Source organism: Mya arenaria, chromosome 15 (assembly GCF_026914265.1).
Source record: "Mya arenaria isolate MELC-2E11 chromosome 15, ASM2691426v1".
NCBI lineage: Eukaryota > Metazoa > Mollusca > Bivalvia > Myida > Myidae > Mya > Mya arenaria.
Genome location: NC_069136.1, coordinates 55270066 through 55296104, shown reverse-complemented (window position 1 = coordinate 55296104; position 26039 = coordinate 55270066). Strand labels below are relative to the sequence as shown.

The window sequence follows — 26039 nt, the reverse complement described above, 5'->3', positions numbered from 1 at the left end:
TGTACCAGCCACTGTTTACATTTACCGGTTCATCTGATCAAAATCAATAATCACTGACTGCTGATGTACTGGAAAAAATGAAGAATACAATTTACTGTCTTAGTCTCACTTGACAAAAACTGTACGTACCACTTAGATTGCTTAAGGATCCGCTACCAAGTCTTATCGTCAAACTGTCAACATAATAATGGACTTTGAATTCAAAAGTACCATTTAATTGTAGAGCGGTATGGGAAGGTGTGCCGCGTGTAACCTTTGGGCTATCATTCATCTCAAGGGACTCCTTCGAGTTTTTAGGTGAGATAGCGAAAAAAATCCTGTCAAAAATGTTGAATTTAATGATAAATCATCGAACTTTAGATCTAGGAGGAATCAATTGTTATTAACTTTTTTTTAATTATTAAATAAATACTCTATTTTACCGAATTGAAAGTTGAATACTTTTTGGCTTGTATGAAAATGTGCCTGTTGCTGTTATGTTGTTGTCCATTGAACTAAGTAATACTAGTATAACCTAAACATTACATTTTATCGTAGCCAACATAAAATCTGTGTGTGAGTCACTTTAATATTCAATTCGATATAATTAACGGAAATTTGAATCATGCTGACATTGGCCATCGGTGGCATTATTCGTAATACACTTTTTTCTTATATCGGTCAAGGGAAGTAACTCAAAACTGCGAGTTTTTATGTTGCTAGTAAGATTCACTTCAGCATCGATAAAACAAGATGGCGGATTACATGAATCAAAGATGCTAATTTATTAGCAAAAAAACTTTATCCGAGTCTAGAAGGTAAGTGCCAGTTAAATTTTTTATAAACTACGTTATAAGTTACTTAACAATACATTTCCCATCATACTTTCTAGCTGTTTGAGTACACATTTCGCATGAATTGTTCTTTTTCTCTATTGCTTCTACCTGTTGATACGGTTAAATCTGACTGCTTACTTCAAAGGTGAATTACGCTGACCAAGGCCTCTGGCTGTTTTTTATAATTAAAACTTGATGAGTGACGCTTTTGAAAAGGATGTTTGTGATATGAATACACATAAAAACAGCAGGACAGACAGATGATAATATAATGGCGAAAAACAAAATAAATTAAAAAAATAACTGATTCATGTTTGGTATCGGGTTTCATTTGCAGGGATTAATCAATAACAGAGAAATCATGAGCTGTTCTTTGTTTGATCTTTAAGGTATTCGATGTGAAAATACGCTTGATAGTTTATTGATCCATTGGCGTGAATTCTAAAGTGTGATGCCTGGTAAATTTTGGCATCATTTGAAGTGGTACAGCGTGCCTGCTGATTATTTGTATAACAACTAAATGACCGAAAATACATTAGAAATAAAGTTAGGCCATACCAAGTCGTTTCTATGTTGAGCGTGCCCGCGGTCGGATAGGTTTTGGGGTTCTCGTTCGAAAAAACAACAACAGAATTTATATGATCAACGATCTTGCTGATTGCTAGTATGTTTAATTTCCTTTTACTATAATAAGGTCTACAGAATACAAGTGCAAATAACATGCTTCATACTCTGTACTAGTATTGTTGACATCTGATATCAGAAAATGGATGCAGTCGGTTTGATTCCCATGATCCACAGTACTAAATGAAATTTTATTTGAACTCATTTTGCAGTGGAAATCTATCTAACAAATGAGAAGTATGGACTAAGGTGGCTCCGGTGTCTATATTAAGGTATCTATGTATGTTTTTTTTCGGGGGTTCGTTTCTTTCCAAGATAGCTTGATAGGTTTTCGTACTAAGGGTTGACGCTAAACATACACTCAATTTGATATGTTATATATTAGGCAGTTTGTGTGTTACTTTTGGTATCCAGTTCTTACCCCATTGGCTCGAACTCGCTTGGCTCGAACTCCTTGTTGGCTCGACCTCGATGTAAAGGACTGATTTCTATATGATTAAGGTTAACATTCCCGCTTTGCTCGAATATTCCGAGTCTCGAGGTTATTTCGCCGGTCAATAGGACTTCACCGGTCAATAGGACTTCGCCGGTCAATAGGACTTCGAGCCAACGGGGTTCAACTGTAGTTTCTACACATTCTTTATTCCCACGTCACACCCTTTTTAAAGGATTCCAACGTAATATCGGGTCACAAGGCATAATAGAATGACAACATTATACATAGAATACCTTTAATCGACAACAACTTTTTATCTGAATACCCTGGCAACGATGAATCGCTTTTGCATAGCATCTGTTTTTCCGTTAAATCAATGCCGTCTTCCAGAACGTTTAAATTGTAAATAAAAGAGTCAGGGATTTGGAATAAAATACTACGTAAGGTGAGACTGAAGTACGTGCTAAGCAATAAAATGGAAATAGACTTCGGAAGTGAGTATTATTTAAGTCTTTGCATGTCTAATGTCTTTAAGAAACAATGTAATTCTTACTTAGTGTTAATGGCTTGCATCAATGAAACACGAATTAATAAGGGGCAAATATATAAGGCCCCCCAATTTCTCGAACACGCTCTAGTCCCTTATAAAATGATCCGGCTAATATAAGTGTTAAAATATAATTTCCTACGTTTGAGTAAAACGAATTAGAAAGAAATTATTTTCCATTGTTTATAATGAAATAACCGCCAGGTGGCGATTGATAAGCACGAGGAATTCGTGCGATATGAATGTAAAGGCATTCAGCTTTGGGGAACCGATCCGTTCACATCGATTGTTAAATTTTACAAGAAGATGTTTGTGAAAGGTTTGTTACTATGCAATTTCATCATATGAATGATAAATATATTTTTCATTTGTCTTCAAAGAACAAAATCATGTAATATACATTTGTATAACTTGATAAAGTACGTATACATGAATCATAAAAATGATATGTTTTCTATACATCTTTGTTAAGGAGCTTATGGGTGATGAGGCCCGACATCTAGTGGTACGAGACAAATCCTGTAAATCTGGATGACAAACGGGCAGAGGTTTCTGAGTTTTCCCCAGAAGGAGGGTTTATCTCAGTTTTTCCTCGGCCAGTCGACCACGTCTGTAAACTACATTTTTGTCAGGCATGTTGTTACCAAGAAATATTTTGCTCATGTTGCTAGTTCATGTTGTATGTGTTGATCGGTTTCCCAACTGCTTCACTCACTGTGACTTCAAAAATAATACCATTGAAAAGTATTGATTTTGTTGTTTCCTATAGGGGGTTATAGAATGGTATTCAGGGAAAGCTGCACTCTCACAGATATACCATTTTTACAACTTTTTTTATTTTTTGTCTTGGAAAGAGCAAATTTTTGCATAAATATCTGCAAACCAATGATATAAGTTTGCCGACAAAAAAAACAACAGCCGATCGTAGATTAAACCGTTTCTAAACGTTCAATCTGTGAGAGTGCAGCTTTAAGCCTTATAGAAACTATTTTAGGCAAACTGGTATACAAATATTATATGTTTTATTTTGTGAATAGTAAATAGTTCAGCTAGTTGAAATAAGATACTTAATAGCTACTAGCTTATGTTTTTTAAAATGCATATATTATAGTATGACGAAATAAAGTGTGGCAAATTATAAGGAGTGTCAAAACTAAGTCACCAAAAGCTGGAACCCTTCAGAAAATGTTGATATTTGCTCAAATATCGTGTTTGAAGACCAGTGTTCATACGAGTTTACAACGCTAATGCATGTTATCACTTAATTACAGCATTGATCTTGCGTGACTGATTGATTGACAATATCACGTGATGTTATCAATGTATTTCTCGGTCAAACTATCTACTACTTTTACTTTGTACTCTTACAAAATGTAATATGTTGTTCATACGTTTTATCTACTTATCTTTTTTAGCGAAATGCTTTTAATGGTTCAAGTTTTCAATACATGGCTATCTTGAATCTAGTGAATTATTCAACACCTAATAAATGATACTGTTTTACCGATATAATAATGCAGAACAAACTCATAGAAAAAGGACAATAATTTCTCAAGATGTACTTTTATAATTTAAAAATGTTCGTGATTCAGATATTCCCTATCTCAATCTCAAGGTAGTCATATATGTTTCAAACGTGGCATTGTTCATAAAACTACATCGGATTTCGAACCCAACTGACTGTGCAAAATGTCATATTTGTAACAGCATCCTAACCGAGGTATTAATGAAAACAGTCGAATGTGTTCGGATTAAGGTACTCGACCAGTCAATCGTAACAACTCGGCCATCTCTGACAAGCTTCTGGATAGTATGTTGGAAAATGACCGAGGTGATCTGATTGTAGACCGATAAGCGCATTCGGAACACCTCGGCCATTTTCCATCGAAATCAACCTCGGATGAATGCCGGTACATCAGCAGGAGTAGTTCGTAAAGTAGTTCGTTCAAAATTAATGAGAGTAATAATTAATTGTTGTGTTTAAACTTGTATATTTTATTACTTAGTTTTAAATTGTTTGCCGGTAAAGTGCATTATTGCATAAATACTCAAGATTCTCAAGAGTAAAGTCATTAAGTTTAACGGCTTTATTGAAATTATTACGCGATCTTCTTGCAGCGTAGCTAAACTGTAAATAATTCTTACATTGTAAACCGTCCATATACATCCAAGGTTGTTTTTGATGAAAAATGGCCGAGGAGTTCTGAATGCAGTTGGGACTTGTTTAAATGTCGCGACAGAGGAACAAACGCGTGTTCATAAATCATTCCAACTGCCATGGTCTAATAAGGCTTCCATGAGAAATCGGTTGTTAATAACTAAATAATAAATGCACAAACTCTGCCGTGTCATATATCGCTCTGCAGTGCTGTTTGATGCATTGATTGTGTTCACTTAGTAACCATGACTACAGACAACATGTTATATAGTCCCCATTCAGGATAATTATAGAAAAGGAAGACATTTCTTGGAAAAGTTCACGTTTTTTGTTCCACTTGACAAAGCTATTATCGATAATATTCCTATTACAATTAGCTCAGTCTTGTTTTAAAACTGTTTGGTAAAGCCATCCATCATTAAACAACAAACACTGGTAATGTTTCATTAGTTAAAGGGACAAACACCAGATGGTCTCACAATCGGGAAATACAGTTTTTCATTAAACGAAGACTAGATTTTTTTGTCAATGCGAGCAAGTATGAGGCCAATAATACATCATTGTACATGGTTTAAGTAGTGTTTTGTCGCAGTCTTAGCTGAGTTTACCAGTTTAAAAATAGCGCGTAATTGTTTCCCCAGTTTATATGGTGTATATTTAGCCTGTGAAAGTCACGCTAGTTCAGATACATATACCGACGATATTTTTAAATTAACTGGCATGTACATGGTCAACAAACCCAGTAAATTTCGAATTAAAAAAAAATACGCAAAAACTTTGAAATATGCATGTGCCGTAAACAATGTGGTAAACCAGTTATTAAGATTCAATGCGCTGTACACAACGATATCAATTTTATGTTAGTTTTTAACAATTTTATTTTTTTCTCCAATTGTATCATCTGGTGTCTAGTCCCTTTAAGTTTGAATATAATCATAGTTACACTTTGTACTATAATCTCCCTTTAATATATCATTTCATAATAGAAGCTTCATTATGCAGTTATTAAAAAGATCCATGCAAAAAAAATTAATAGCTAATCAATATGTATTAAACATAGAAATAATCTCGGTGTTAATATAGAAAATGCGCTAACACATCTTTTCATCCTAATGATGGATAGCTTATCTTTAGATAAAACTTTCCTGAAGAGATGGCTTGCCAAGTTGCCATATGTTAACTCGGCTGCAAATCATATCGAGGGTTGAAATGAAATTGAGTGTATCTGCTCTTTATTTTCATTGCAATAAGAACGTTTTCGTGTTAATTTCTAGTGTTCTAAATAACGACTTGCATGCTTGTATTCATCATCAACACTATTTTCTGAGGACGAGGTGGTAAACAGTGATACAAGTCAAGGTGTACATGTCAAGGCTGTACAAGTCAAAGCTTACAGGTCAAGGAGAACACGTAAATGTGGTATAGATCAATATGTACATGTCAAGGTTCACAGTTCAAGGTTTACAGGTCAAGGCAGTAAAGGTCAAAGCTTTCATGTCAAGGTGGTATAGATCAATATGACATGTCAAGGTTCACAGTTCAAGGTTTTCAGGTCAAGGCAGTAAAGGTCAAAGCTTACTTGTCAAGGTGGTATAGATCAATATGTACATGTCACAGTTCAAGGTTTACAGGTCAAGGCTGTAAAGATCAAAGCTTACATGTCAAGGTGGTATAGATCAATATGTACATGTCAAAGTTCACAGTTCAAGGTTTACAGGTCAAGGCTGTAAAGGTCAAAGCTTACATGTCAAGGTGGTATAGATCAATACGTATATGTCAAGGTTCACATGTCAAGATTAACAGGTCAAGGCTGAAAAGGCCAAAGCTTACATGTCAAGGTGGTATAGATCAATATGTACATGTCAAAGTTCACAGTTCAAGGTTTACAGGTCAAGGCTGTAAAGGTCAAAGCTTACATGTCAAGGTGGTATAGATCAATATGTATATGTCAAGGTTCACATGTCAAGATTAACAGGTCAAGGCTGAAAAGGCCAAAGCTTACATGTCAAGGTGGTATAGATCAATATGTACATGTCAAGGTTTACAGGTCAAGATTTACAGGTCAAGGCTGTAAAGGCCAAAGCTTACATGTAAAGGTTGTATATATCAATATGTACATATCAAGGTTTATAGGTCAAGATTTACAGATCAAGGCTGAAAAGGCTAAAGCTTGCATGTAAAGGTGGTATAGATCAATATGTGCATGTCAAGGTTCACAGGTCAAGGTTTACAGGTCAAGGCTGTGAAGTTTCAATATGTACATGTCAAGGTTTATAGGTCAATGTATATAGGTCAAGGCTGTTGAAGTCACGGTTTGCAGGTCAAATCTTATAGGTCAAAGCTTTCACGTCAAGGCTGTATAGGTCAAGGCTTACATGTCAAGGCTGTTCAGGTAAATGTCGTACTGGTAATTGTGGTACAGGTGAAGGTTTACAGATCAAAGTTTACTGGTCACGGTGCTAGTAGTCAAGGTTTACAGGTCAATGTTTACATGTCAAGATGAAACAGTTCAAGTTGGTACAGATCAAGGTGGCACAGGTAAAGGTTAACCGTGTTTGAGACCCAAGAGCACGATCACGTGTCATTTTACCTGGGTCTGAGAAAGGTGTAGCATATCGGATTGCTTGATGAAAGTAACATACCAACAGTGAATGAAATCAATTATGTATGAATAAACGATTGACTTGTGTTGCTTATTGAATAATACCCCTGTTGGGATATTCAATATTTGTCTTTATTGCTTATAAGACTGATGTAGTTAATCTGATTGCACAGTATAGACAACACATATTTACAGTGAATGTAAACATAAGATTGGCTTAAGTTGCAGATTGAAAAACCACACTAGTTTGTATGGATATCGAACAAGATATCGGGCTAGAGCGTTCGGCTGCTTTTACTATTGGAGCACCTCGGTCATCTTCGCCATGCAACGACCTTCGGGGTGTGCTGATGCATTAGTAAAAGTAGTTCGTAAAAGTTATAATAATTATAATAATAATAATAATTTATTGTAGTGTAAATGAAATAACATAGTTTAAATTGATCCCCAGTGAAGTGTGCTATTGCACAAACCATTAAGATTCCTAAGAGTAAATCTCTTGGTCTTAACTGCTAAATTGAATTTACTGCGCGGTCTACTTGCAGCGTAGTTAAATTAACAGACTTCTGACATTGTGAACCGTCATTTTACATTGAATGTTGTTTTTGAATGAAAATGGCCGAGGTGAAAGTGAATATACTCTTGCTCGAAATGCATGTCTCACTATGTTTTTTTTACTGTTTACAGAGATGCTGCCAAAACTATAACAGAAGAGGTGTGACAGTTCTTTAGCCGTCTTCTAACGTCAAACATGGAAGCTATAGGACCATTAGGCTTGACGCTAATAATGACGTCATTAATCACGTGCCTAACATACACGAACGTCAGTGAAGCGTGTCCTGTCGAGTGCACGTGTAACGCTGATCTAGTTGTTTGTACAAATGTGTCGGCTCTTCCGGATTTAAGTAACAGATCCATGGTACGGAAATTGATAATCAGAAATCACAAAATCCCGTCGTTAAGGAAGGGAGATTTTAAAGGATTTACCAAACTTTTACAGCTAGAAATCACCAACGGAACGATGACATCACTGGAGGCTGGGGCGTTTGATGACGTCAACGAAACTATTGAAGAAATGAGTCTCATACATAATCAAATTGAAGGCTTAATTGCTGGTGTATTTGTAAACATCAAGAATATGAGGAAATTAACTTTAAGGCACAATAGGATTAATATTATACGGACTGGAACATTTGTGAATTTATTAAGATTAAACACACTCTATCTTGGATGGAATAAACTGCAAAAGCTTGAAAACAACTCATTTGTTGGTGTTCCGGATTTAACTACATTGTATCTCGTGTTCAACAATTTGAAAGTAATTCCGTTCAATGCATTACAAGGTTGTAATAATCTGACAGATCTGTACCTGACGACCAATGATATAGCGAGCGCGCAAGATGGTACGACCTCAGTACGGTTACCATCGCTTGAAGTATTGGAACTAGACAATAACCCTCTCTTGACAGTAAAATCTGCGTTTCCCAATATAGGAGACAGGTTTGTCGAGTTGAATCTCGGCTTCTCGGGAATACGAACGTTTGACCACACAGTTTGGAGCAACCTTGGAGGACTTAAACGCTTGGTTTTGAACGGCATCCACGTCGATCACTTGGTGTCTGGAATGTTCCATGGCCTTACATCCCTGGACACACTCTTGTTAATGTTCATGCACGATTTGATCAGCATCGGTCCAGACGCATTTAGCGGACTCGATAGTTTGAGGAACATTGACCTGAGTCACAGCGAGTTTCTACTCGTTATCGAAGAAACCGCCTTCATGTCCACGAAAAACCTCACTCATTTGTATCTAAACAACTGTTCCCTTTCCTACATTCCAGCCAATCTCGTCGCCTGGTCCACATTGATCGGATTGAACGTTACAAACAATCCAATACATTGTGACTGTAAAAATAGTTGGATGTTGGACGATGACATATTTGGCAACAACACTTACGTCAAAAACGAAATCCAAAACCTGAAGTGCGCTTCTCCAAAGAAACACAGAGGTCAAAGTATCGGAAGTCTCAAAATGCAACAACTCTGCGAGGCGGAAAGTTCCTATTTTACAACAGGGGTCATAATTATTGTAGTCTGCCTGGTGCTAGTGTCGATAATAACTTATATCATTAAGAAACGCAGCCACATCTACATGTGGTGTCACCGTTATTTCATGTACCGTAGATATACCAATGACATGGTTTTTACTGTGAACAGGGATAACTCTATTGCCGAGTTGGAAGACACGGTGGAAACACGGCCACTAGCTGTCATGCGACTAGAAACTGAGCCTCTGTAGGTCAAATAGCAGCAATTTCGTTGGAATTCCAACTAAAAAAGGGCGCACGCTTACACGAGATATATAATGAACGCCTTTAAGTCAAAAGGTGGAAATTCCGTTGGAATTATATCCAATTATGACAATGCAAGGCCATTAGCTAACATAAGACTAAAGAATGAACGCCTTTAGGTCAAACAGCATAAATTTCATTGGAATTCCAATCAATTCGGACCATACTAAGCCGCAAACTAGCATGAGACTAAAGAATGAACGCCTTAAGATAAAACAGCAGGAATTCCATTGGAAATTTAACCAATTTGGACCATGCTAAGCCGCAAACTAACATGATACCATATACTGAACGCGTTTTGGTCAAACAGCAGTAATTCCATTGAAAATCCAACCAATTTTGACAATGCAAGGCCGCTAGCTAACACGAGACTAGAGAATGAATCTCTTTATGTCGGACGACAGTAACTATATTTTTGTTCCAACCAAACAAAGCCTTATCATGCAATGCCGCTAGATTACACGCGACTGGAGACTTGTCTTAGATGCATTTTGGTCAAACGGCAGTAATTCTATTGTAATTCCACCCAGTTTTGACCATACGAGGCCGTTAGGTTACATGTGACTGGAGACTTTTAAGGTCAGATGACAGTAACTATATTTCCATTTCTTTATACATATTGTTTGACCTTTACCCCTGTGCCCTTATAAATGACCTTTCTTGAATTTCCGTATTTTTTTGTGCACTGAAAAAGGCACCCCCATTCATGACGTCATGCTTAGTGACGTCAATATGATCATAGTGCATTTGGCAATTTTAAACAGTGTTCTGCTTTATTAAAGCATGTATGAAATTTGACTTATATTCGAACAAATAAATAACAAAATAACAACAACATTATTTACAACGCTCATTAAATGCAACTACATTGCCGAGTTTGAAGACACGGTGGAAGGTAAGCCACTCGCTAATATAAGACTTTAGGCTGAATGCCTTTAGGTCAGACAACAGAAACTCCACTGGAATTCCAACCAATTCTAACAATACAATGCCGCTAGCTAACTTGAGACTATACCTGAACGACTAAACTCAATTAATGTCCAACCAACTCTTACCCATTCAAAACTCCTCGGCCCTTTTCCATCGAAAGCAACGTTGATTCCATATGTTTACAATATCAGATAACTTTACATTTAACTCAGCTTCAAGTAGATCGCGTAGTAATTTCAATTAAGCAATTAAACTTAATGATTTTACTCTAATGAATCTAAATTATTTATGCAATAATTCACTTCTTTGACAATTAATTTAAACTTCGACATACAACATACACCTTAAAACACTACTATTAGTTAAGACTATTATTTATTTTTTTACGAACTACTTCTACTGATGTACCGGCATACATGCGAGGTTGTTTTTGACGGAAAATGACTCTTACTATGTAAAACCGCTAGGAATCTGAACCACTGTAGATCATACACATTTGTATTTTCAATTCTTTGATGGTCATATGCAATTCACACGTTACAGGTTTCAAAGTCTGTCCACTTCTGGCTTTTTTTATTTTAATTCAAAGGAATCTTAATAAACCAATGTTGTTTGGTTTTTGTTCCAATATTCTATACACTCAACGAGTGTTGACAATTTGGTGTTATTTTCATCATAAATGTATCGTTACTATGTCTATTTTTCATATACATTATAAATATTGTAATATATGACATGTGAATCATGAATTATATAATTTATGTAGAAAGATCTTGTATGAATACAAGTCCTGCTCCACAATGGGACTGTGCTTCGAGCGGAATGACAAGCTAGCTCGTCATTGGAACTTTGCTCGACATTCGAATTTTAAAGTTGAATGTCGATTGCTCATCAATGCGCCAAGTTTACGCACCCATGTTAAAGGTTGTTCTCCAGTGTACTGCTTTATCAAAGTTTAATCAAAGTGCAGTTTTGGGCTAAACGTTTATTAAGACCTTCAACATTACTGTACGAAAAGAACTTTGTATATGTATTTACATACTGGCTGTGTATATTTGCTTATATCAAAAAAAGGAAATGTTGTCAATGCTAATAAAATGTTTTTTAATGTTAAATGTTGTTTGTACAGACGATTATGGAAACGTATACCGCGTATACTGATAAGGTAATCGTGTAATCTGATCGACTTGTTTTTGTCGATTCGACGACATGTTGACAAAGTTATTCACATATTGAGGGATATTTCTACATATTTGCCACCGACAAGCTCCGTGTCCAACAAGTTATATATAGATAGTGTTTTAAATATTATATGATAGCCGACAATAAACAAAATTAATATTGACTTGACTTGAAGTTGTATCGACAAAATTAAGTCGACATATCCAGATCATCAGTAAACACGTCGACATCATTGTGGCAACATGTCATTTTAAAACTCGTCAAATCGACATACAACAAGTGGTCAAGACAAGGTGAAGACACCATCAGTATATACCATATACGCTTCCGTAGTTATACCATATTTTGTATGTTTTTGTTACAAGTGACCTTGCTCTCCGTCCCGTATGGAAGCGCATATTGTTTATACTGATGATGTGAGTATGTAGTCCTGTCGGCTTGTTTCGGGTTAACTTGAAGTGATACTCGCGTTTATAACCAATACAACAAACATACATTTAGAGTGAAAAACCTTGAACTACTTACTAAATAATGCACGTATGGAAAATATCAACTACTGATAACAAGATTGTAAACGTGTATTTAATAGCTGAAAACGCATAAAATATTAAATGACTGGTGGGTCCTAAAAGATTTACAGTGATCAATAATCATCTCATACGGTAGAAATAGAGTGTTCTCTGCACATTTCTTTCAAATTAAGCACGGCTTCCTTTACAAGAACCATTGTTTTCGTTATTTATTCATCCTTTTCGGAAAATAAAACAATTGTATTAATAATGCACTGTGGTATTGCTAATCGGGGAGTAAGAGCGCACCTTTAACGAGTTAAAAACACATGTTGTCAAAATTGTGTCGAATTGTTTTTTTCTAATTAACTGTATATGTTGTCATAAAGTGTGTCGACATTTCAGGCTTAACACGTAATACCGACTTCACAAAAAAATAGCACGTATAACGTGTTTGGTCGACAACCCTTCATTACTCCATCAGTTGACATAGCGAGGCAACATTTGGTTTATATTAAACAAGTCGACCAGATTCCATTATCATATCATAGTGTATACGACATTATGCTTTCAATGTCCCTTGTCACCTTGAATTTTCATATTTGTATTATCCTGTTACACACATAAAACATATCATACCCAAAATGTATGCGTTCGGACCTCTTCGGTCTTTTTCCATAAAAACAACTCGGATGTATATGGACGGTTTACAGTCTGAGAAATCTTTATATTTAACTACGTTAAGTAAATCGCGTAGTAATTTTAATTTAACTATTAAATATAATGACTTAACTCTAGGAAATCTTAATTATCTATGCAATAGAACACTTCCCTGGCAATCAATTTAAACTCAGATATACAAAATACACGTTAAAATACTACAATTATTTAATAATATTATAAAAAACCCATTTCAAACCACTTTTACTGATGAACAGGCATACATTTGATGTAACAGTTGTTTTCGATGGAAAAGGGCCGAGGAGTTCCGAATGAAATATATGGGGTCACAGGCATCAACATTTAAGGTGATGATAGCCTATTTGTTGGCCGGATTGCTTAATACATTGAAATAGGCATTTCCTTAATTAAATGAGATTTCATAGCGTCTTATTTGTCTCAGTAAAGCATTCAATTCAATAAAAAAAAGGACTCATTTAAATTTATTACATCTTACTGTCATTTCCATGACTCTACATTGTGTACGAATAACTTTGTCTGGCCATATACAGATCATTGTTTTTAGTTTCTGATGTATTGCCAGATTATTATTTTTTACTTCCCGCTTTATTATTTTTTTTCATTTCTGAAAACATGTTTTTGCTTTAAGTCAAACTATTTTTTGTTGTAAGGAATGTTATTTAATTAACCATTTATAATGCGTATAAAGTGGAATTTGGAAACCATAACTAGTTAACCTGTCAGGTGATGTTCAGCTTAAACAGGCAACAGGTGGCAGTTCTGGGCACTTGCCAGCCTGTTTTTAGCATTATGATATATATCTTAGGATATTTATCTAACCGAAAACGTATCGCGAATATTAACTAGATAGCTAGATAATATTCGCGAAAATCAAGTGGTTAACACGAAACAATTCGCGAACGTTCACATGTTATTTTACGGCAGTAATATGCCACCATTCTTCATGTCAATAAAATGTATTTGCTTTTACTGTTATATTAAATATTTATAAAACTGCATTGTTTTAATATTCTATTGGGATGATAAAGCCAATACCAATGATCGATCGTTGTAGCTATGTGAGAGTGTTGTTGCCGCATATACATGACATTAACCCTCAAGTTTAAAGCGCCCCTACTACGATCAATAAAAAGTTTATATCATTGACCCAATACATTGATATTGTTTTCTCCTTTATAAGCAACAAATAGTTGTCCACTCTTATTCCGTCAATATCAAGTTGAAGCAATTCAAGATGTCCGCCTCGCATGAGCTCGAGGGTACAAACCCAACTAGGGACTCTCAAAATAGACACTAGTTCTGGCTACTACCAAGGGAACAGACCCGAAAGTGATTCTATAAGATATTACCGTCACAAACGGGATTAAATACATTATGCACCAGTCAATTGTAAACACGCCCCCCCCCCACCCCAGGTCCGGAGAATAGCGGGGACTTTGTCTTACGGTCCAGCTGATCCCTGGTAAAATCCCCGTCCTGCGGGGACAAACTGCTGGTAAAATCACTGCCAAATGCCCCTGCACCCGGGGACATCCTAGGTTAGGCCAAATTTCCCCTTTTTTCGGCGGGAAAGAAAACTACCGCCTTCACTCGTCACTGCGGGGCTACCGAGGTAGGTAAAAACACAGCCAATGGTGCATTAGTATTTGCTAAACTAGTAGAGGCTACTCGGAATTCGTATTCGGAACTTTATATAACAATTGAGCTAAAACAATCAGTGTAAACTTAAATATGATACCAATATTTAAGTTCAAAAAAAGAAAAGAGCGATAAAGTAAACGAAATTTACGCTTGTATAAAATACATTGAACCAATCGTAAGTGCCTGAAAACAGGATGCAACTAAGATCACTATGTATGGTTTCGGTATTAATTGCAGTATTAATATCCTTTTAAACGGTTTTGAGACAAATAAGGTAAGCTATTTTAACGATAAACGCGATGTTCTGTGTTTTGGATTAGCGAGCGATTTGGCTTAATGACACATGAAACGCAGACGTGTAAGCAGGGGCGGTTCCAGGATTTGACGTAAGGAGGGGCGTTACCTAGTAGGGTAAGCTTTCGACTTGCGCCCCTCCCTAAGAAACTAAATTTATTAGGTTTAAAGTGTTTGAAGGGTGCTTTTTGGTTCCTCTCCCAAGAAAATGTTAACAATTTCTAGACCGAAATGGCATTTTAGGTGCCTGATATTTTTTTTTCTCCTATATTGAAATAAAAAGTAAGCTTGGACGCAGGGTGCTCCCCCGCACCCCCCCCCCCCCCCATCCAACGGACCTGCTAGTGGTTAGCCTTTATATACTTCGAGAAATATTGGGGCCTGGCATCAAAAGTGTGATCATACTATGTAAAAACAGATGTTTGATGCTTCGAGAGTCGAGTTCCTTTGTCCGGTTATAAGGGTAATAAAGTCGCCTTACATTCATATTCATTTATAACTTATTATTATAAATTATCATTACTCACTAAGCAGGTAAAAGAGGTGATTGAATACGATACACAACCCTGTCTTATTTACATCTTTGATAAAAAGAACTTAAATGAGTTTAATGACCATGTAAATGTTTCACCTTTCTAAAACAAATCATTTTGGGCAAAGAGAAGAAACCCATATATAGAAATACCATTTATGGTAAAGTCCCGAGTTATCTGTCGTACCTGTATTGACCGTGTTAAACAAAATGGCTGCTTAAGTGACATGCCTTATCTAGCTTTAGCACTCCAATCCTACAGAGGACCTCTATTTTTAAACTACAGGTAAGATATTTTGTATTTTGCTATTTATAATACTTAAAAAACGTATGTTTAAAGGTGACATGTATTTTATGATCAATATAGCTAGAAACCAATTTACCTGTAATTTACCTGTATCGATGCCGGATGTAAACTGCTTTACATAAATTGTAAATAACTTAAATGAATGTCAAGCCTGCAATGTGGTTTTCTGTTTACTTTTATTTCATCTTTTGAGGTTATCTCATAAGTGTTGTTGTTTTCATCCGAAATATGAATGATATTTAAGTATAATATTATGTATGGTGCATTATGATATATTGATTGAACACGAAATCAATACATATGCACTAGCTAGTGTTCGCAATTAAATAGTATATTCTGCAAAGTACGGGCCGTTCACCGTGTCAAACAGAGGGCAGGTGTTTACTTCAGAAGTATTTAGTACACAAACACGGAAACATTCACTGCACTAGTTATAAGACATCATAATACAACATGAAAATAATCGTCTTTTTATAAGCCGTATTTTTCACCAATAATCGTTCGAGCAGAATTAAAGATTTAGCCAAGTTGAGCCTAGCCGAACGAGGCGAAGATATTCATTTATTGTATGATAATTTAACTATTTTGTACAAAATGTATGCACTCAATTATTGATAACCGTAAAGAACATAGCACACAGACATATCGATTTGTCTGACAGCAGTTTCGATTCAGGTAAACAGCTGAAACCCTGGCCACGGGCGGTCACAGGGGAGACGGGAATATTTAAATAAATGACGTTGTACGTCGTGACTAATTAATAAATATGAGAGGACTTTGCTCAAGGCCAAGTGAATATCGTGAGCATAATCGTAGTTGTAACCTTTGAAGTTTCTTTGTACAACATTTCAGACTGAACAGTACAAACATAGTATACAGTTATTTACTTATAAGCGGTGAAATATGCTGTCATATTTAGGCCTTTTATATTTAATTGTTTGTTAAACGAACCGCCATGATAAAATATGTTCGTAAGTGGAGGATATAAAATAGAAAAAAAGAGTTCCAAACCTTGTTTATTTTTTTTTTTGGTAGGAAATGAAACAGTTAATAAGTTACTTATTAAAAATTTGATACTTTAAACACCAAACAGGTTCAATATTACCACCAGTGCTATATTAAACAATAGTTTTCTTCCAATCACTGAACAATTACTGCCTGAATGGTGTTCACATCATTAAATTTGAACAGCAGTTCGATAATGATCACTATTATTAAGTTATATCTTAAAATAAGTTTTATATTAAATACTTAAATTTCATTTGAATTATCACATGACTGGTAATACTGATTAGGTACTGTTCATAGATTTAACATATTAAACTTTATATTTAACACTTAAGTTTCATTTGAATTATCACATGACTGTTAATACTGACTAAATACTGTTTGCAATCATAACTCTGTTCACAATCTTAACACAAATTAGCTCAATTGATTTGGTCCAAACATTCCTTTCAAACACCATTTCAGACCAAACCATGAGTCTGAATTCTGTTATTAGATGGTCATGCTAGTGCTACGGTGGCTTTGGGTTCGAATACCAAACCAGGGCACACTTTTTTTCCCATGTTTATACAGTAAAAACTATTTTGAACTTATTATTTGCAGAGCTTTTTGGTATGGCACAAACACGGAATATAGTAGGTCCGTGGAACCGGCACAAATAAAAACATTTAGTCCATCCATCCATCCATCCATATTCCATCCATCCATCCATCCATATTCCATTAATGTCAAACCCCAACTGAGGACTTAGACATTTGCCCGTCACCCACATACATTATTTATGCCTGTATAAGAGGGAATGCTTGTGTTAATAATATCGGAGACAGTATCATTTTCATTTATTTTAACAAATGAATTTACTGTTTTGCTGTCCGAGAAATAGTTTGACTGTACCTAGTCTGCCATGTTTCTTTGAGCATTCTTGACCAATCAAACGTCTGGCTACAAAAATCAGCGCTTACGATTTGGATACTTGCCGCTGGATATCAGATATATCAGTTCTTTCGAAACTGAAAGTCACGTGATATGCACATTTCGTAATGACGCTGTGCGCGCTAAATTTAGATTACACATAGATTATACTTTCGGTTTTGTTGCATTTTGTAATTGATTTTTATTATCATTCTAGGCGTTAAAATATCAAAAAGGCTAAAAGAAGCCATTTTGATATACATACAAAAAATAAGTTTACATCACTAAAACATAATGTAACTTTTACGCTTTGAATGACGTGACGTCACATAATTTACTTGATGGTATTGATTACCTGCTATGCGAAGGGAAGTAACCGCTGTTAAGAGTTTGGTATCTAGTAGGTATAGAATGATTACCTGCTATGCAAAGGGAAGTAACCGCTGTTAAGAGTTTGGTATCTAGTAGGTATAGATCTATTGCTTCCTGTGAGAAGCATATTCCGTTAACTTTTGCTGACGTAAAGGTTGTAAGCTGTCGAGACAGAGTTTCATACATGTAATTTATTGTTACATTGCCCTAGTCTTATCAATCGAGGAAAACTATGCAATTTATAGGGTCATTGTGTATTTCATTGCAGCACTCTAATTGGAAAAGCTCAACATCATTTGCCCAATCGCAAACATGGATTCAACTTTTTTTACAAATGTTACACGCCGAAAACAAACTTTTTTTATTTCAGTTTACCAAACATAGTTCATAGTGTAAGGTCAAAACGAGTGAAATCGAGAGAAAATGTAAATATAAGGACTTCAATTCATGAGGGCAGTTTTTATTCGTTCTTGAATGCCCTGGTCAATCTGGCCAGAAATCTAAGAAACGCTAATTGCTTAATACTACTGTGCACTGAATATATACAGCGTCAAGTTCAAATTAAATTGTTACATCTGATACTAATAATGTATTTATATTTCAGCTTTATGCCTGCGTCTTATTGACGATAACACCGACTAAACTCAGCCATCTACAAACGAAGAATGTAGTGTTCCATTCTGTTTATTCTACATCACGCTAACAACGTGTGCGGTACTAGCAAAGAAATCCATAGTAGCAGAACTCGTAGTGCAAGCGAAAAAGTTTCTGAGACTTAAAGAAAGGAATCTTCAATTCAAAGATATGGCGCATACGTTTGTAGGTTTTGTATTGGCATTGTCCGTCCTGTTTTCGCCAGTAGTCGGCTACTGTCCGTCCACCTGTGAATGTAACCGACCAGAAGAACTTCATTGCTCACATCTTGCATCTTTGGGTGACATCCAAGACCGCTCCTTGGTTAAAAAGTTGAATATAACGAACCATACAATTACGGCATTAAAGAAAGGAGATTTAGTCGGATTCACACAGCTAGAAGTGTTGAATTTCACTAATGGAATTCTTGAAAGGATTGAAGTTGGTGCTTTTGGAGACGTAAATGACACTATAAGAGTCGTCAGTGTATTTCTAAATAAATTGGAAGGAGTTGAAACTCAAGTCTTTCATGATTTAGCAAAGTTGGAAAAGGTTTACCTAAGAGAAAATAAGATTCGTTCTGTCAAGGCAGGCACGTTTGTTAACCTACCAAATGTGAAAACTATTGACTTAGCTGGAAATAATTTAACACATATTGAAAACCAGACGTTTGTTAACGTATCAGTTTTGGAAGAATTACGATTTGAATTTAATAAAATCAGATCACTCCCTCTCAAAAACTTGAGTTCCATAGACTCATTGAAGCACCTATTCTTGACACAAAATCAAATACCAGACACATACGACGATGGCTTTTTGAACTTCACCAGTCTAGAAACTCTAGAACTGGACGGTAATCCACTTGAAGTTGTCGGAGCTTTCCCTAAAATAGGAGAGAAGTTCTCCAAACTAAATCTGGGTTTTACGAATGTACGCACCACGGACCATAACACTTGGGAAAACCTTGGGAACTTGAAAACCCTAGGTCTGGACCACACCCATTTTTCTCACTTATCATTAGGAATGTTCTATGGTTTGGGAAACGTTAGCAATCTGCTAATGGCCTTCCAGCACGACCTCGTTCACATAGGACCAGATGCTTTTCATGGGATGGATAACCTTACCAATGTGGACTTTAGGCATAGTCATAAACTGAATTTGATTGACGAAACGGCCTTTATGTCAAACAAAAAGCTGTCCGACCTCTTTCTTACAAACTGCTCGCTTCAGAACATTCCTGAATTTTTGGCTCCTTGGAAAGACATGAACGAACTTGACGTTCAACATAATCCTATTCACTGTGATTGTAAAATGCGTTGGGTATTGGACAATTCCAAATTTGGTGACAATTTAAACGTGAAAGAAGCATTGCAGAATCTCGAATGTGCGACACCTGTGGTACTTTTAGGAATGAAACTAGGACAGCTTTCACCAAATCAGTTCCAATGCTACAACCCTGACCATAAGGCGCGTGTAAGTACTGGAATCATTGTGGCCATCGTGGTTGTGGTCCTGGTGACGCTGTCAGCGGTGATGTTCAAGTTTAGGAAACAGATCAATGCGCGGTGCCGACGGTACTACCAGTACAGTAGATACAGGAACGAGCTTGTCTTTACAGTGGATCACGACACGTCTATCGCAGAGCTGGAGGACACCGTTGACACAAAACCGCTCACAAATTTGAAACTTGAACAAGTTGCTTGAAGGAAGGAAAAAATGCCACAGAGTGCATTTATTTATTATACATATCAATTAATTCGTTCCAATTGGCATACTAGTACGTGAGCAATGCAGGTAAATAAATGTATACATTGTGGTTATCTGCCTGGGTGCCAAGAAACTAGAGCGAAAAAGACAAGATTAGTAGAGTGCATCTTTTTATTTAGTTTGGTTTATAGTAAATAGTGTTGTATATACTTATTATATAGCGGCTGTATTGGTAAAATATTCTTCCGCATCTAATAGTCCACAGGATCAGATAATTTGGAGCGAAAGTGGTGCTGAAGTAAACGATATTACCAAAATGAGTGCATTCATCGGTTGTATTTATATACATATATATATATATATATATATATATATATATATATATATATATATATATATATATATATATATATATATATATATATATATATACACAAGACAGAAAATTTGCCGTTAATATACAAACGGAAATAGCCGTCTGTTGCCTACATGGATTACGACATCATTAATGTATCATTGTGCAGTGGTTTGAATAAAATACTGACCATTTTTATTGCAATATTGAAACAACGAAATATTTCCGGCAGTTTCCGTAAAGGTATGATAATATCGGGTGATTTATGGGGAACGTGCAGATATACAGTCGGGAATCTTCGTTAGTGAAGCGACTAATCACTACAACATGTCACCATCGACTAAAATAAGGTCAAAAGATAGGACCTTTAAGATACATTGACAAAATGTGTTCTTATTGTATGTTTTTGTATTTTTGCCTTTTTAATAAGTATGTGTAATTGCTGATACAATTGAATTCTTGAACTGCCTTAGATATTGTCTATGACATGTAAAGTCTACAGTTACACTGATGTATATCTATGTAATATAATCTTGATAACAAAACCTATAGATGCATTACACTTGAGACTTGTTTAAACACAATTCCACAATTTCGTGTGTGAAATACAATATTCAAGATCCACGGGTTTCAAAATTGTTTCTATTATTAATGTGTTTGTTGAATTGCCTTGTGTTGTGTATTCCTGTTCATGCATACCTAGATTTTTATAGTGGGTTTATTATGTTTTGTTATAGAATCTCTTTTATTCAAGATATCGGCGTATTTTCATTGGAATATAATTAATAACCATTGTCATGAAAGATGTCGTTTTATGTCAAATATGCTGCAAGTAACATGTAACACCATGCTCCATGCACATTGTATTTTCGTTTTCTGCAAACTTTGTCTTATTTTACAAATTTTGTTTTATTAAATGTTATAATGTCTGTCAAGCACTGATTTAATCTTCATTAAATTCCGTATCACTGAAGTTTATCGATTTCTGTTTTATGAGTTGTAAAGGACAGTCATTTGAAGGGATAAACTCTTACGTTGGTGGCATATAACCTGTACAACATTTAGTGACATTAAACCTAAAACTGTTATTTTTTCTTCGATTTATCAAAGGGGTCACCAACGATCTAGCATAACATAACTATCCATTATTGCAGTTTGAAAATGTCAGAAAATCTCGAAAGGTGAAATGTTACTTAATGTTTTACAGGTAATAATATACCAAAGCAGAAGTTCATTCCCTTCAAATGACAGTGGAAATGGAGTGTTACTTTCAAAACAAATGTGAATATCTTGTTAGAGAATGGTGCAGCGTCGAGGCAAGGAATGGTTTGTGTTGAGGAAGCAATATGTTGATCATCATTTACGTCAAATTGATGTTTAGCTGGGGCCGTATTTCTAACAATGAATATCTTTAATACCCTTCTTTTTTCATCCATTTTGTTCATATTCATTATTTAGACATTTTTGCTAATTTCCTTAGTATTTGAGTAAAAACATTGCTTGTGTTTTTTTTAAATGAATTGAACAAATTTCACTGAGTTCAACATGTTCACTAAGACACTGTATAAATATGCCCCCTGGTCTATTTTCAAATTGCAATATATATGTAATTGTTATAGCGGCATCTGTGTCGTCGTTGTTGTTGTAAGAAGCACTTTATTGATGCCATCCCTCATCAGATGAAACTTGATGCAGATATTACATTGTAACATGTCGGTGATTATAAATAAGTTAGGGTCTATCCGACAACATCCTTCTTCCGTCAATACCCAGATCATGATAGAGAATAATTATTTGCTGTAATGGTCTCTGATATGCTCTGCAGAATATGATAAACTCCGCCTACCAGCTAATAGTCAGCATATATCATTCACGCATTATATGCATGTATTCAAAGACTCATGTTTAGTTGTTAAACTGCTGTACATAATATACCTATTGTACAAATCCCGTTTCGGGTCTGACTTACCCCTTTACATACATAATGGTTCGTATTATATCACGCCTTCAACAATAATGACGCAACGCCATTGGTCCAGGACTGGTCACGCGGTGACCCAATATTTTTTCATAATGGTTTATATCGTATCAAAATGGCGTCTATTTTCCGATTCCAATGAATAAACAAGAAAGACCATTGATGCAAAGCACCAAAGGGCGCCGTTTGATAGTTTATGCATTTGTTATATGTTGAAAAACGAGGAATGTCAAGGCCAACAAGCATATTATGGTGCATTGAACCGCATCCATGAAATTCTCATTTTTTTTTGTAGTATTCTGCTTATTAACAACATAAGAAAAAGCATTTAAGTTGAAGAGTTTCAAGTTGAAGATTTCATTAGGGGTGGTACATTAATGAACATACAAGAAATAGGGTGCTTGTGCACTGTACTTTTTGTCATTGCCACCTATCCATATGCAAGTTTTATTGCAATACCAAATGTAGTTTTAAAGAAATGTCCTGGTCAAGAAAAAGCGGCAAAGGGCAAAAATACTTTAATTAGCTAAAATACAGCTATAGTTATTGTGCACTGCACTTCCTCTCGTTGTGTTTTACCATTGAATGATGATGTTTAATGAAATTCCAAACAGTGGTTTTCTAGTTATGCCCCGGACGATGGGGGGGGGGGGGGGGGGCACGTTACCATGCTGGAATGACACCTTGAAGGGAAAAATAAGTTTCCTCTTTATATTGGGGATTCATCATGTAGGGGTGATATGAAATAACAATTTAACAATTAATTACAATTATGTACTTTAATAAACATTATCATTTCGTCTGAAGGTTGCAAACAATAGTAACAATATAACAGGAAATCTATATGAAAACAATAATCCTTAAAGGCCATTATTATTTAAACTGAATTAATGAAAGTGTAAGATTTATGAAGTTCCCGCGAAAACATCTTGTCACATGACTTTCTCGGCCAATCGTTTTGTGCGCACTGTGTAGTGTTCTGAATATAAAACAACCCGGGGGCAATCGTAATAATATTTTACTAATGTCACCTTCAACACATTAACAAATAAAGTTAGGTGAACATTTTATTCCGATATCAATAAAATTAAAGAAAACAGCTTACCTCATGGTATATCAATGTAGTAAACATAACAAAACATAATAAAACATAATTATTCACATTCACATAATTACCGGTGCACACATTTTACATTTCCGGCACATGATTACAGGTAACTAATCGGAAAACGTAAACGAATAGGGAACAGCTATTAAACTTATTTGTCGTTCTTCCGAAATAATGTTTTGTAGATAAATTAAAGACAATCTATTCAACCATAAATAGCATTTTTCAACACCCATGCAATCGCCATCTATTTGCATTTTTTAATCATAATAAAATAATAATAAAACCCAACTGTCAATCAAATTCAAAACCGCTCCCAGCACTAACTAAAATAAATTCCCATTCCATAATAGGCGCGCACTTCAGTGCGGCGCCAATGAAACATTTAATCATGTAAACAGGTTGCCGACGAGATATAGATGTTATGGGATTAGTAAGTGACCGATATGGGATATACGGGGTACAGGAAACCATATTCGGGGTTGAGCTTCGCTCTCATCCGATATGGTTTCCTTTGCCCCGTATATCCCATATCGGGACACCTACTAGTCCCGTAACTTATAATACACGTCACTGAACATTACATTTATCATATATGTACGTCTGCAGTTTATATGACCATGGTATGCGGCACTATTGCCGTAATCATATAATTCGGATACTAGAAAATGTCGCTAAAACACAACACAGCATACCATACAGAAAATGTACGCAATTGAACACAACTGTGATTTTATAATCACAACTAGCACGAAATAACATCACCGTGCATCAATCATACTATAATTAACATTTAATCATTTAACACGTGTTTGCGTGCGTACGTGCGTGCGTGTGTGAGTGTATGCGAGCTTTCAAAAGCCCAACTTAGCACAAAACACATGACAATACAATATACGGCATGAAGTAGACAGCAAAGTATAGCATAGCTTTCCATCGTATAACATAGTACTTTCATTACAACATGCAAGAACAAACAATAAAAATAACGAAGATGGGCTATAATCATTGCAATGTTTAACGATTCGATTGATAACGTCTGGTTTAAATCAAACTTGATTTTTCCTGATATTCAATAAAATGCGATAACACAAAACGGGTATCAATATTTTTGAGTGAAAGATAAAATGCCTAGTACGAAAGGTATTTAACCAAGACGAAACTACGAAAGAAGTGAGGGTTGTTTGAAATTTTTGTCACAGACTTAGCTCTTTTGTGAAAGACAAACTCTTCAAGTATAGCTTTGAGCAAAGATACCTTTTAAAGTTAAAAGAGAGAATATTAGATGAGATGTACGGGACTACTGAACAATCAATCAATCAATCAATCAATCAATCAATCAATCAATCAATCAATCAATCAATCAATCAATCAATCAATCAATCAATCATTCTATCATTCTATCATTCTATCATTCTATCAATGAATGAATAAATCAGTAAATCGATCAATCAACTACAAATTAGTGAATCAATCAGTTAATCGATCAATCAACTAGAAATGAGTTGAGTAGAAACCATTACGTCGCACGAGTGTTGGTCATGTGTAAAAGCACCATGAAATGGTGTGTGGGCGAGACATTATGTCCATACGCATTGTTACCAATTTTGTAACGATTTGGGAAATAATTGTTTCGAATGTTGCCAATTCAAGGGCATTTGTTGCAAATTGGTTGGTCAAGAATTTGGCTGAATATTTTAAGCCCATTGACATTGTTAGGAAATTGGTTTTGAAGAGTTACCGCTTATTGTTATTGGCCGGCTTTATATGTTCATTATCATGTTAACTAATGTTAATAATGAAATAAGATATGCCAAAGCTTTGGAACAAATAAAGGTCAGTTTTGTCGAAAGTAGACATTACTAGCGACTCGACTCTGATTTGCCCTTAAACAGTGTTACCAATATTAATAAAGATAACGAATGCTTAAGTTAAAGAATAACAAAATGTTAGACGCTGTAGATGACGAAATGAATTACGACGTCAGATACCATTGTTCAGTTATTTAACTTATCTTAAATTAGTTTAACCTTTATCTTTTACAACTATTGTAACAAAAGTTATAACAACATGAGTCAGTCTTGTTGGCACTTGGTACGCGAGATTATGATTTTGTGTTGTGAAAGAAACAAGAGTACCCGGTCACATATCCTCGGGTCGTAAATCGAACCCGGGACGCCTGGGTGAGAAGCGATTGCACTACCCACTGGTTGCATGTAGTTATCATGCGTAGACTGAAAACCGTTCCTAATTTTAGAGCAACCCTTTGAAGAAAGCGTTACTTCGGTGTCAAAACGATAACCTGAATACGACGCCAATATCAAGTCGATTCTAAA

General features: G+C 35.5%; 2 protein-coding genes across 10 annotated transcripts; both read left to right on the top strand.

The window, feature by feature from the left end:
- The first annotated feature begins 673 nt into the window (after nucleotides 1-673).
- Nucleotides 674-12474, top strand: LOC128218908 (slit homolog 1 protein-like). Of its 9 annotated transcripts, none has more exons than XM_052926677.1 (4): nucleotides 727-797; nucleotides 1652-1711; nucleotides 7411-7549; nucleotides 7870-12474. In XM_052926677.1, the coding sequence occupies exon 4, from the start codon at nucleotides 7934-7936 to the stop codon at nucleotides 9479-9481; it is 1548 nt and encodes a 515-aa protein (XP_052782637.1). In that variant the 5' UTR covers nucleotides 727-797; nucleotides 1652-1711; nucleotides 7411-7549; nucleotides 7870-7933; the 3' UTR covers nucleotides 9482-12474. The 9 variants fall into 9 exon arrangements, with proteins under 9 accessions (XP_052782633.1, XP_052782637.1, XP_052782632.1 ...); XM_052926672.1 differs by having other exon boundaries at nucleotides 7405-7524; XM_052926681.1 differs by lacking the exon at nucleotides 7411-7549.
- A 3027-nt stretch (nucleotides 12475-15501) lies between these two features.
- On the top strand, nucleotides 15502-20583 carry LOC128220027 (leucine-rich repeat and immunoglobulin-like domain-containing nogo receptor-interacting protein 2). Its single transcript, XM_052928269.1, has 2 exons — nucleotides 15502-15609; nucleotides 18527-20583. Exon 2 carries the CDS (start codon nucleotides 18727-18729, stop codon nucleotides 20257-20259), a length of 1533 nt encoding a protein of 510 aa, XP_052784229.1. The 5' UTR covers nucleotides 15502-15609; nucleotides 18527-18726; the 3' UTR covers nucleotides 20260-20583.
- The last annotated feature ends 5456 nt before the right edge of the window (nucleotides 20584-26039 follow it).

Excerpts from the sequence above, each read along its gene's own strand:
- LOC128218908 (XM_052926673.1), top strand. The coding sequence starts at position 7,934 with ATGGAAGCTATAGGACCATTAGGCTTGACGCTAATAATGACGTCATTA.
- LOC128220027 (XM_052928269.1), top strand. The coding sequence starts at position 18,727 with ATGGCGCATACGTTTGTAGGTTTTGTATTGGCATTGTCCGTCCTGTTT.